The sequence below is a fragment of the Colletotrichum spaethianum genome, assembly GCF_022836535.1.
Source record: "Colletotrichum spaethianum MAFF 239500 DNA, contig16, whole genome shotgun sequence".
NCBI classification, from domain to species: Eukaryota; Fungi; Ascomycota; class Sordariomycetes; order Glomerellales; family Glomerellaceae; genus Colletotrichum; species Colletotrichum spaethianum.
The window spans coordinates 110,701-124,523 of record NW_026054786.1 but is presented as its reverse complement, the minus strand read 5'-3'; the positions used below and the strand labels follow the sequence as shown (position 1 = coordinate 124,523).

Sequence of the window (13,823 nt, the reverse complement as noted above, 5' to 3'; positions counted from 1 at the left end):
CCTACAACAGCTCATGAAAGTTAGATATCTAACCGTAACACTGATCATGGCTAGACGATCGCCTCCGAGTATAAACAAGAAGCATAAAAAATAAAACAAACACCACATAAATCACCTATAAGCTACACATGAGCCATTGTACAAAAAGAAACGTTTTCTACTTGTGGCAACAAGAGAGTGTAGTAATGTTGTCTGCAAACTTCTAGTTGCCAGTAATAAATGTATGTTACAACGCAGCAAACCCGTATATTTCTGTCGCTCATGTTGGCTATATCGGCCAAACTTTGCCCAAACATATCCGCAAATAACTCAATTAACAAGTTGCCAGCGAGAAATGCTGCGAAAGTGCCCTGAAGCAAAAAGAAGAGTTGCACTCTAACGTCACTTTAGTAGTACTTTTCTTTTCCAGTGACATCGAGCCTTTCTGTCAATGTTTCTTCGTTCAGCACGAGCTGCACATTATGGTATTCGTCCGCTCTTGCCCTCACTGACTTCTTCCATAGCTCTGGAGATGTTACTCCGGCACCAGCGTCCGCGAGATTGGCATCAGATGGAGGCGTTGTCTTGAGTGCAAGGACAATCAGATCCTGTAGATCGGACCAAGGGACCACGCTCAGCACACGAAACCGTCTGCCCCGACCTGTCAACTCTACAGCATGAGCGAACCCAACTGTGGAGGCGTTCGCGAGATAGATGTACATCATGGCACGCGCAAAAGTAACAGTTTTGCGTGATCGGCCAGTTCCATACCCATATCTTTGAACGTCAAAGTCGAATTGCACCATACCATGGAACATTTCGCTGTATACTTGTGGAAGTGACATATTGTATAATATTTCCTCGCCGTCATACTCCACCAAGCTGTGGGTAGTATTTACGTCGCTTATTGACAAGGATCCATTCGAACGGCTATACTGCGCTTCTAATTCGATTAAATCCAGACGGTCTGCGGTTTCGCTGATTTTGAGATACGTTGTACTTTGCGAGCCTGTTCGAGAGATGCCGTCGGTGAGATAGACGCCGAATACCTTGGACAAGAACAACTCTGCTTGGGTAGTGTTGCGGTCGTTAATGGAACTTTCTGGGGTGAAGCTTCTGTCTGGATATATACTGAAGAGTTCAACGAGTTTCAAGAGGGCGGAGGTGAAATTGTTTGTGCGCGTGCCGTCGTCCTCGAAAGTAATGTTAAATTCCGGGACAAGGTATTGGAACCAATCTTTATTGAATCGGATAATATAACCATCGTTCAAAATCGGACTTTCAAACACTTCGTTCATGCGTTCCTTCTTGTTGAGGCTGGACATCAGAACGTCACTGACTTTTGGGTCGATGGAGAAATTCGAAGCTACCCAGCTGGCAGTCAAGCTGCAGGTGTAAATGAGGTCCTTTTCTCTGAGACCATACGGATGAGGAACTTGCCCTGACGTAAAGACAACAGAGCTGGGATCTTCAGCTGTAAAGTAAGTGTGGGCTATTTGTATGTTTGTCTTCTCTTCTCCTCTCCACCATGCGTTGTTGACTATTGGTGGGCTGTGCTTTAGTCGTTCGCACTCAGTGTCGCCGAAGCAATTAAGGTATTCGGTAGGATGTAACATGTCCTCGCTAGTGTTTAGGATCTTGTTTTTGTTGTAGACTCTGCATTTGGACTGAACAAATGGCTGGTAGATGGAACGATCCGCTGAGGTATTATCATTGGAACCGTCGATCTTTGCTTTAAGTTCATAACGGGCGCCGCTAGATACGTCGCCTACGGGGTTCCCATCAATGTATTTCTGGAAGAGGCCCATAACCGTCATAAAGAAGTGTGATGGAGTGGTGAGCAGTGTTGGTTTGTCATTCGCCTCTGATGTGTGAGTTTCAGGCTGGGTGAAAACTAAATGGCGCCGGAGGTCTGTGGATGGGTAGTTGAAAGTCAGATTGTTGTTCAAATTGGTTGATCCAAAAGTCTGAACCCAGTTCCAAATTTCAGAATAGCCTCCGGATGGACAACCAGCGTAATAAAATCCGTCTATTCTCTTGCATGAACCTGTCACGTTCCAGGGCTCCGTGTCGGCGAAGATTTCGGGCCTGACCGCGTCGAAACTCGCATCGTACAAAACGGGCATTTCAAGATTACTGAAAGCCTGGTCGTGCTTAAGTGGAAACCAACCCAAGGTTGGCACGAGGAGAACTGCCGATGCAGGCCCGACCACGGTGGACATGACCGTAGCAAAGACAAGGTAGGTAACGAGAAAAATCTCCCATGGCACTGTGCCATCGAGTCCTTGGTGACGGAACGGTGAGGATAGAAGGTAGTTGATATCACCGACTCGATATCCACCTGTCAAAAACCCCAGTCGCACACCTCTTCCAACCAGCCGCCGGCGGAACATAGAGATGGCAATAGCAGAGAGAGAAGCGACAACGAGAAGCTCATGTATCTTGGCCGCGAATTGTAGGACATTTCCGATAACATCGGCGCTAATGCCATCCCATGGGCCGTCTTCCGGAAACCAGAACCACTTTTCCATGCTGATCCAAAGGATGACTGCAGTTGACACCAAAGCGGGGATGTGCACAAGCCATCCGTTCAAATAGCGCTTCGCATTCGTGCGGGTGATGGGCTTTGGCATTTTCGGGTTGTCGACAAAGTTGGGTTTTTGGTCTGCATTATCGTTAGGGCTATTGATTGACCGAGTTGTCATCATGTAATTGTATTTTACTTTGCGATCAGGTTGGTCTTCTAAGCCACCGGGGTTGTCGTCGATGCTTCCAACTCGATGAAAGGGATCTTGTTGACCAAGAAGTGGCTGCTCAACGGTAACCCCAGACGGAAGCGGCCTCCAGCGACTCAGCGCTGGCTCAAGAGGGTGATAGGAGACTTGTATTGGGTTGGAATCATCTTCGGACTGGCTGGCTTCCTGACATGGAATACGCGAATGATCAAGCCTGATTGACTCGTGGTTTGAACTCATATTGATTGTTGGAGAAGGGTATTCAAGAAAGATAAACTAAGATGGCGACGGGAAAGCAGAGCGGCGTTCTTTAGTCCGAGGAGAACATAAATGTGAATCATAAGGCTGGATTGGGGGTGTCAAATACTATCAGACAGACCCAGTCAACGAGCCCATGCCCACTACTGTAATCTTACCTCCCCTGGCGATTATTTAGGTTTCCAATGTGACGGTCAGGGCCGGCGACGCTGTTGCCTGCATATCTGTCAGAGCCTGATATTCTTGAGCGCTAACAGGAGGATAAGTCAAAAAGTTTCCTTCCTCCATCACGAACTTACTCGTACGGTCTCTACAGAAATTCATCGCGGGACACCCTCCCAGTTTCGGTGATTGGAGCGCTCCACAGTCACAGTGACCCCTCATGCCAAAGACGATACGTTTGCAAAAGGTCTGGCAGCGCAGCTATGTGATTCAATCCAGAGAAAATCACGGTTTTACCTCACCGAACGCCCCCGCCTCCCCTTGCTCGTTGCAGGCTGTGATTGAGACAAGTTACCGGGCTTCGTACCCGGACCAATATGCAAGCTAAGCGCCCGCTGCGGCTGGAAGAGGCTACTTCATGCATAAGTGCTGACCAGTGGAGAGCACATGCGCTCTGTCAATTGAAGTAGGTTGGCAGCATCCATGCATGAGAAGGAACGCTAAGAAGGCAGGTTCAAAGGCTTAAAGGACTACTGCGTACGTGGCTATGTTTTCTTGCCGAGGCTTGCGACGAATATACATAGGGAGAGCTGGAGAGGCTACAAACAGGATCGAGCCTTACTTGTGTCCTGCAAACTCGGACGCCGGATGGAGCGTTAATTGTCCAAGTCGCCATATGTTTGTCCGCAACACCCTAGCAGACTTTGCCGTAACAGTGAAATCTTTCTTTTTATTCGTAACGAAAAGGTTGCCGATAGTAAGTCTTGGCGTCTGCTAATCTTTAGCCCCCAAATGCGAAGCCTTCCTTCGCCGTCAGCGACTTGTGTGTTCTTTGGAAGTTCGCTGGAGCCTGATCGTGCTGCCAAGGCCACCAAGAATTTGTGATAGGGGCATACCATGCGTCACAGGCTCACGTAAGCATGTAGTTTCATCCCTTGCTAGGTACAATGGTTGGCCGATGCCCGTTTGAGTAAGTTTTAATGCCGAACACGCAGCTTGATTATCCTCTACCCCCAAGCCATGGATTGCCACAAGCTATATCCAAACGCGCAACTAAACATAAGAAAAGAAAAACAAACCTAGAAGAGAGTTGGGTTGGTTTGCTTTCCTTTGCCCTCTACTGTAATCATCATGCCGTGCATACTCCAAGACCCTCGGTAAAGCTCTACGAGACACTCTTAAGAAGGCAGATTAGATAGCGTTCATGTACGATACATGCTCGCAAGGAGTCATTAACTATTTTAATATGGCAAACTGATCTATCACAATGTCGTAGAGTCACCACTTAGGGTGGAAAAGACATAAGGAAAACGGCTTAGATTTCTACGTGCAGGATTGCCTTGTCCGAAACGAATAAATACGTATCCTGCGTGGTGGATCCGCACGAAGGGACCGGACTAATAGTTAATCCGGGCCTGGCGCAAATCTCACAAGGCTGCGCGATGCGCGTAAGGGCATCGCAACACACCCCCCCAGGCAGATCAACGGATTCCAACCGTTATATATCTAATAATAGCTATATATAAAAGAATTGCCTTAAAAGAATGAATAGGGACATAAATACTTGCTTTTAAAGCAATAGATATACTTAGAATATATTAATAATATTCTTGGATAGTTACAGGGAAGTAAAGAGACTTAGTGAAGGTAAAGGTAGAAAGATAAGGTTATTATATTTTTCTATATTATTATATCTTCTTTTCTTTCTAAAAGGTAAGAATATCTTAGGCTTATATCCTTTTCTTAATATCTTATTAGTAATATGATTATCTAATAAAATAATCTTATCTGGAATCTAGGAGTTGGTTTTCTGGAATCTAGGGTTAACTAGATCTAAGGCTGGAATTCTAGGGTTAACTAGATCCAAGACTAGAATTCTAGGGTTAACCTGATTCTTATAAGCCTATCTTATATATAGACAAGTTATATATGGTTATAAAGCTCTTATTTTACTTAATCTAAATATAGATATAGTAAGTTTATATAGTTATTAGATATAAAGATATAATTAGATAAGATAAGAGTTCTTATAATAAATCTTATTCTTAGTTTCCCTTTTAAGTTTATTCTAGGTTAAAATAAACTTATAGTATATTATATCTTATAGTAAAAACCTTTATATATAAAGGAAAAACTATAGTTATATTTATATATATTATTATAGTTATATATATTGTTATAGTAAAAAACCTTATATTATAAGGAAAAGTATATAAAGAATTTATTAAAGGGGAAACCTTAGTATTTTAGCTGTTTAACCTTCTTTATATTAAGGTTATTATTATTGTCTTTAGTTTCTGTAGGTAAAAACCCTTTTATATTAAGGTTTATAGTCTCTATAAAGTAATTAAACGTATTTTTATTTATTGCTTTAGTAAATATATCAGTAATATTATTACTTGTATATATATAAAATAGGGACACCTTATTATTATTAACAGCTTATCTAGAAAAGTAGTATTTTATATTAATATACTTTGCTTTCTTATATAGCTCTGGATTTTCTGTTATTTGTTGTGTAGCTTTATTATCTATAAGGATAATAAGTATATTAAGATTTAGTTTTAAATCTAAATTTAGTATTATATAATTATATAAATTATATAAGTATATTATTTCCTTAATAGCTTTATATAAAGCTATATATTTAGCTTTATAAGTAGATAAAGCAACAGTTTTCTATTTTATACTATTTTAGCTTATTATATTATAGTACCTTAAAGTAGTACTAAGAATTAAGAAGTAAAATTCTTATAATTCTTATATATAAATCTCTTTATAACTCTATAACTAAAAGTCCTATAAATATATAGCTATTTTTTCTAGATTCTTCTTGAAAAATAACCTATAAAAGTATACATTACTATATATAACTATACTAATACAAACTACTACAAACTAATACAGTCTACTACATATAAACGTATATACTTCTAAGTATTATATATACTAGTACTTATACTTATCTATAGGTATATATAGGCATATATATATATATATAAAAAACTATAAGTACCTCTTAGTACTTAGATATATACTTAGATATACACTTAAATACTATATATATCTAAGAGACTTCCTATATAACTAAGAGATATCCCTTCTACTTAGACAATTTTTAAGAACAATAATATATAATAATACCTTAACAGTTAATATATATATATACCTTTTCTATCTACCTTTAGTCTTCTCTACTTTTCCTTATAACTATTTATAAATAACCCCCTATTATTCTAACTAGTTATGAGCCTAGCTTAGTAGAGAAGACAACTCTTATACCTTTACCTTATACTTATACCTCTATTTTATACAACAAAAATTTAACCTTACCAAGAGACATACCACATTAGCTAAGGGAATTTTAAGGAATATAGCTCTAAGGTAACTACACCTCACACCCAGCAGTCCATATTCAGCAGAATAAAGGGACCAGCTTACTAAGCAAGCACTACACCTATCGCTATACTTTACGCCACTATAGCTCCAAGCAAATCACAATCCTATTTTACCAGTTAAAGGTTATTTCTAGTCTATATCCAACAAAGACTATATACCTTAAGCTAAAATTAAACCTAAGAGCTCTAATTAAGTTACTAATTTAATTAGTTAATCTAAAAAATAGCTTAACTACTAGACTAACTACTCTACTATCTAGTAAAAGCTTCTTTAATTAAAGGCCTATATATATCTTTAACCTAAGGTAACTAAATAACACTATACTATTAATAACAACATTATAATAACCTAACTACTTCTAAGACCTATTTTTCAAGACAAATTCAATAGTACTATTAGAATACCAATATCTCTCTCTAATCAACCAAAATCAACTAAAATCCTTATATTCCAATTAAATTCAAACCAAATTAATACTATAAAAAAAATCTATATACTATACCTTTCTAATAGCCTTAACTATAATATTTAAATAACTAGATTTAAGGCTTTATTTATTAATAAAGATATTAACTTTAGTCTTATAACCCCTTTAACTATACCTTCTTAACAAAAAAGTAATATAAAAGTATTAGCTTTTATAAAGCTATTTTATAAGGATTCCCTTTTAAAGGTTATAAAAGACTCTATAATAGAATATAAAGCCTAAAAGAAACTAAAAGATCTATATAAACCTACTAGTTTTATTAATAAATATCTTACTTATAAAGAGTTCTTTAATATCTCCTTAGAATCCTTTAGATCTATAAAAGAATACCTTAATAAAATAAAAAAGCTTATAAATAACTTATCTTCTAAAGATATAGCTTTACTAAAATAAGTTATTATAGCTTAAATATTAAATAGTCTAGATAATAGTTATAAAGGTTTTATAACTAATATAACCTAAGCCCTTAAAAAGAATACAAATTCTTATACTATAAAATCTCTTTTTATAAATCTTATAAATAAAATAAAAAGAAAAGGTTCTTTTATAGTATTATATACTACTTCTACTTTTAAAAAAAAAATTAAAAAGCCTTAAAAAAAACAAAGAGTGTTTACTATATATACTATAAGTTAAAAAACTATATAGTTAAAAACTATAACTTTTTATATCCTATTAAGGCCTTTAAAGGCTAAAAAATAAGGATAATACTAAGAAAGAAGTCCTAAGGTAACAAAGGACTAATATAAAGAGAAATAAGCTTTATAAAGCCTAAAAAGCCTTAATAGCTAAAAAAGCTATAATAAAGAAAGAAGATTCAGAAGAATCAGATAAATTAGACATAGAAAATACGTATATTATAGTTATAAATAATATAGTTATAAATAACCTTTAACAAGAGAAAAAGAGTAAGATAAACTTAGATTTTGAAAATATAAGTTATATAACCTCCTCTATAATAACTATAACTAATAATAAAATAAGTAATATAAATAAACCTATATATATAACTAGGAATAATAAATATATTACGTTTTACCTAAATACTACTACTACTATTAATATTATAAGTAATAAATCCTTATTTATAAAGACTACCTATATAAATAAGTATATTAACTAGAGAGATATAAGAAGAAAGAAAATCTCTCTATAAAAAGATATAGTAATTTCTTTTTCTAATAATAATAATATTTATATCCTTAAAGACTATTATTATATACCTAAAATAAGTATTAATCTTTTAAATTAAAATAAACTAAAAAGACTTAAGATAGCCTCTCTTTTCTAAAATATAAAGGTATCTTTAATAAATATAAATAATAAAAAAACCTTTTATAAAAGGAATATAAAAGACAATCTATATTACCTAAATATAAAAGTTTTAAATAAAAAGAATCTTAATAACTATAAAAAATATATAAATACTATAAATATAAGAAAAAAACCTTATAAATATAAGAAGATTATATATAATAAAGAGATTAATAACTATAAAAAGTAGTATAATAAACTAGAACACGTAAGTAGAAAAGTCTTAATATAACTTAAAGATAATATAAATATAACTAATAATATAATAGAAAAAGACTATACCTGTAATACCTATATAAAAGTAAACTTTACTACTAAAATTAATAAGTATTCTAATAACTATAATAAGAATTATAAATATATAGAAAAAGTCTCTTCTGATCTCTATAGACCTATAATACCTTCTACCTATAATAAATATTAATAGTTTATTATTTTCTTAGAAAGAAAATCTAGACTTATATTTATAAAACTACTTAGAACTAAAGAAGTAGAAGAAGTTAATACTACTATTCTAGAATATATAAATAAAAATAATATAAATAAGAATAAAATAAAAGACTTTAATATAAATAATAGTCTAGAATTTAATAATAATACTATAAATTATACCTATATAATTAAAGGGATAAATTATAATATAAAAGTACCTTATACTCACAAGCCTAACAGTATAATAGAAAAAGTAATAAGGACTATAACTAATAAAATAAAAGCTATACTTTTATAGGTAAATTTACCTTTATATTTATAAAGAGAAGCTACTTTAATAGTAGTAGATCTATATAATATAACCTCTTATAAAGCTCTTAACTATAAGACCCCTTATAAAATAGGTAATAATATAAAGCCTAATATTAATACTAAGAATTAAGAAGTAAAATTCTTATAATTCTTATATATAAATCTCTTTATAACTCTATAACTAAAAGTCCTATAAATATATAGTTATTTTTTCTAGATTCTTCTTGAAAAATAACCTATAAAAGTATATATTACTATATATAACTATACTAATACAAACTACTACAAACTAATATAGTCTACTATATATAAACGCATATACTTCTAAGCATTATATATACTAGCGCTTATACTTATCTATAAGCATATATAAGTATATATATATATATATAAGAAACTATAAGTACTTCTTAGTACTTAGATATACGCTTAGATATATACTTAGATACTATATATATCTAAAAGACTTTCTATATAACTAAGAGATATCTCCTTTACTTAGATAGTTTTATATAAATAACTAAGATATAACAAAAACTTAACGGTTAATATATATACCTTTTCTGTCTACCTTTAGTCTTCTTTACTTTTTCTTATAACTATTTATAAATAACCTCTTATTATTCTTACTAGTTATAAGCCTAGCTTAGTAAAAAAGACAACTCTTATATTTTTACCTTATACTTATACCTCTATTTTATATAACAAAATTTCAACCTTGCTAGGGGACATACTATATTAGCTAAGGGAATTTTAAGGAATATAGCTCTAAGGCAGCTACACCTTACACCCAGCAGTCTATATTTAGCAGAATAAAGAAACCGGCTTACCGGGTAAGCACTACACCTATCGTTATATTTTATGCTACTATAGCTCCAGGCTAATCATAATTTAATCTTACTTTACTAGTTAAAGGTTATTTCTAGTCTATATTTAACAAAGACTATATACCTTAAGCTAGAATTAAACCTAAGAGCTCTAATTAAGTTACTAATTTAATTAGTTAATCTAGAGAATAGCTAAACCACTAGACTAATTGCTTTGCTGTCTAGTAAAAGCTTCTTTAACTAAAGGCTTATATATATCTTTAACCTAAAGCAACCATATAACGCCATACTATTAATAACAACATTATAACAACCTAACCACTTTTAAGGTCTATTTTTCAAGACAAATTCAATAGTACTATCAGAATACCGATATCTCTCTCTAATCAACTAAAATCTACTAAAATCCTTATATTCTAATTAAATTTAAACTAAATTAATACTATAGAAAAAATCTATATACTATACCTTTTTAATAGCCTTAACTATAATATTTAAGTAACTAGATTTAAGGCTTTATTTATTAATAAAGATATTAACTTTAGTCTTATAACCCCTTTAACTATACCTTCTTAACAGAAAAGTAATATAAAAGTATTAGCTTTTATAAAGCTATTTTATAAGGATTCCCTTTTAAAGGTTATAAAAGACTCTATAATAGAATATAAGGCCTAGAAGAAACTAAAGGATCTATATAAACCTACTGGTTTTACTAACAAATATCTTACTTATAAAGAGTTCTTTAATATCTCCTTAGAATCCTTTAGATCTATAGAAAAATACCTTAATAAAGTAAAAAAGCTTACAGATAACTTATCTTCTAAAGATATAGCTTTATTAAAATAAGTTATTATAGCTTAGGTATTAAATAGTCTAGATAATAGTTATAAAGGTTTTATAACTAATATAACCTAAGCCCTTAGAAAAAATACAAATTCCTATACTATAAAATCTCTTTTTACAAATCTTATAAATAAAACAAAAAAAAAAGGTTCTTTTATAGTATTATATACTACTTTTACTTTTAGAAAAGGAATTAAAAAGCCTTAAAAAAAGACAAAGAGTATTTACTATATATACTATAAGTTAAAAAACCATATAGTTAAAGACTATAACTTCCTATATCCTATTAAGGCCCTTAAAGGCTAGAAAAATAAGGATAATACTAAGAAAAAAGTCTTAAGGTAACAAAGGACTAATATAAAAAGAAATAAGCTTTATAAGGCCTAAAAGGCCTTAATAGCTAAAAAAGCTATAATAAAAGAAGAAGATTCAAAAGAATTAGATAAATCAAACATAAAAAATACGTATATTATAGTTATAGATAATATAGTTATAAATAACCCTTAACAAGAGAAAAAGAGTAAAATAAACTTAGATTTTAAAGATATAAGTTATATAACCTCCTCTATAACAACTATAACTAATAATAAAATAAGTAATATAAATAAACCTATATATATAACTAGGAATAATAAATATATTATGTTTTACCTAGATATTACTACTACTATTAATATTATAAGTGATAAATTTCTATTTATAAAGACTATCTATATAAACAGGTATGTTAACTAGGGAGATACAAGAAGAAAGAAAATCTTTTTATAAGAAGATATAGTAATTTCTTTTCCTAATAATAATAATATATATATCCTTAAAGACTGTTATTATATGTTTGAAATAGGTATTAATCTTCTAAGTTAAAATAAACTAAGAAGACTTAAGATAACTTTTCTTTTCTAAGATATAAAGGTATCTTTAATAAATATAAATAATAAAAGAACCCTTTATAAGAAAGAAATAAAAGACAATCTATATTACCTAAATATAAAAGTTTTAAATAAAAAGGACCTTAATAACTATAAAGAATATATAAATACTATAAATATAAAAAGAAAACCTTATAAATATAAAAAAGTTATATATAATAAAAAGATTAATAACTATAAAAAGTAGCATAATAGACTAGGACATATAAGTAAAAAAGTCTTAATATAACTTAAAGATAATACAAATATAACTAATAATATAATAAAAGAAGACTATACTTATAATACCTATATAAAAGCAAACTTTACTACTAAAATTAATAAGCATTCTAATAACTATAATAGGGATTATAAATATATAGAAAAAGTCTCTTCTAATCTCTATAGACCTATATCACCTTCTACCTATAATAAATATCAATAGTTTATTATCTTCTTAAAAAAAGAATCTAAATTTATATCTATAAAACTACTTAGAACTAAAGAAGTAGAAGAAGTTAATACTACTATTCTAGAATATATAAATAAGAATAATATAAATAAGAATAAGATAAAAGACTTCGATACAAATAGCGGTCTAGAATTTAATAATAATACTATAAATTATACCTATATAATTAAAGGGATAAATCATAATATAAAAGTACCTTATACTCACAAGCCTAATAGTATAATAGAAAAAGTAATAAGAACTATAACTAATAAAATAAGAGTTATGCTTTTACAAACAAATTTACCTTTATATTTATAGGGAGAAGCTGCTTTAACAGTAGTAGATCTATATAATATAACCCCTTATAAAGCTCTTAACTATAAGACCCCTTATAAAATAAGTAATAATATAAAGCCTAATATTAATAATATAGTAACTTTTAGATCTATATATTACTATAAGAATAAGGATCCTAAGATAAAAAAGCTAGATAATAAAGCTATAAAAGCTATAATACTTAACTATAGAAATAATATATATAAAGTATATGATTTTCAAAAGAAAACTTCCTTTTAGACTAGAGATATAGTTATTCTAGAAAATCAGTTTATACCTTCTACTATTAATAATAATAATATAAATATAAATAATAAAGAAAATAGTAGTAATAATAAGATATCCCTACGTGACTATAAAAGTAGAAGAAAAGACTTAAATCCTAGAGGTATAAATATAAAGCCAATAAATAATAATAATATAATAAATAATAATAATTATAATAATCACAATTGTAATAATTGTAATAATCATAATAATAATAATAATAATAAATCCAAGATAATAGTAGAAATTCCTAAGCAGAATAATAATAAGCTTAAAGACTATAAATAGGTAACAGACTAAGAAAGCGCTTTATATACTATAAAAGACTACCCTATAATTAAACCAATACTTTCCACTATAAATAATCAAAATAATAAAATAAATAAGTTTAATAAAGCTATATATATCCTTACTATAACAACAAATAAAGACCCTACTACTTATAAAAAGGCTATAATCTCTACTTCTAAAGATAAATAAATTCAAGTAATAGTTTTAGAGGTTAATAACTTACATAATATATATACTTAGATAATACTTCCTTTACCTAAAGGAATTAAGCCCTTAAAAGGAAGATAAGTATATAAATTAAAAACGGATATAAATAATAATCCGTTAAAATATAAAGCTAAGTAAGTAATATAAGGTTTTAATCAATATATAGGTATTAATTATCTAGAAACCTTTAGTACTACCTATAAACCTAAGAATTATAAAGCTATATTTATAATAAGAATAAAGCTAAGCTAGTTTTTTAGGCAATTTAATATCTCTAATGCCTTTTACTATACTAATATAAATAAAGAAATATAGGTAAAATTACCTACAGGTTTCTCTTATAACTATAAAACAAATACCTTAGAATATATAGATAATATAGCAGAAAAAGCTTTATATTGTAAGCTTAAAAAGGCCTTATATGGTCTAAAATAGAGCCTTAGACTCTGGTATAAGTAGTTAAGATCTATAATTATAAAACTAGGCTTTAAAGAATCCCTTCATGATGAAGGTATCTTTATAGCTAATAATAATAACATAAGAGCTATAATAGCTTGTTATATAGACGATATAATAATAGTAGCTCCTATAAATAAAGATATAGAATATTTC

The 13,823-nt window shown here is 30.4% G+C and overlaps 1 protein-coding gene across 1 annotated transcript; it reads right to left on the bottom strand.

Annotated features, from left to right (window-relative positions):
- Window positions 1–386: 386 nt before the first annotated feature.
- ColSpa_06539 (uncharacterized protein) lies at window positions 387–2,612 on the bottom strand (the record flags this gene model as incomplete). Its single annotated transcript, XM_049272751.1, has 1 exon — window positions 387–2,612. The coding sequence occupies one exon, from the start codon at window positions 2,610–2,612 to the stop codon at window positions 387–389; it is 2,226 nt and encodes a 741-aa protein (XP_049128708.1).
- Window positions 2,613–13,823: the final 11,211 nt, after the last annotated feature.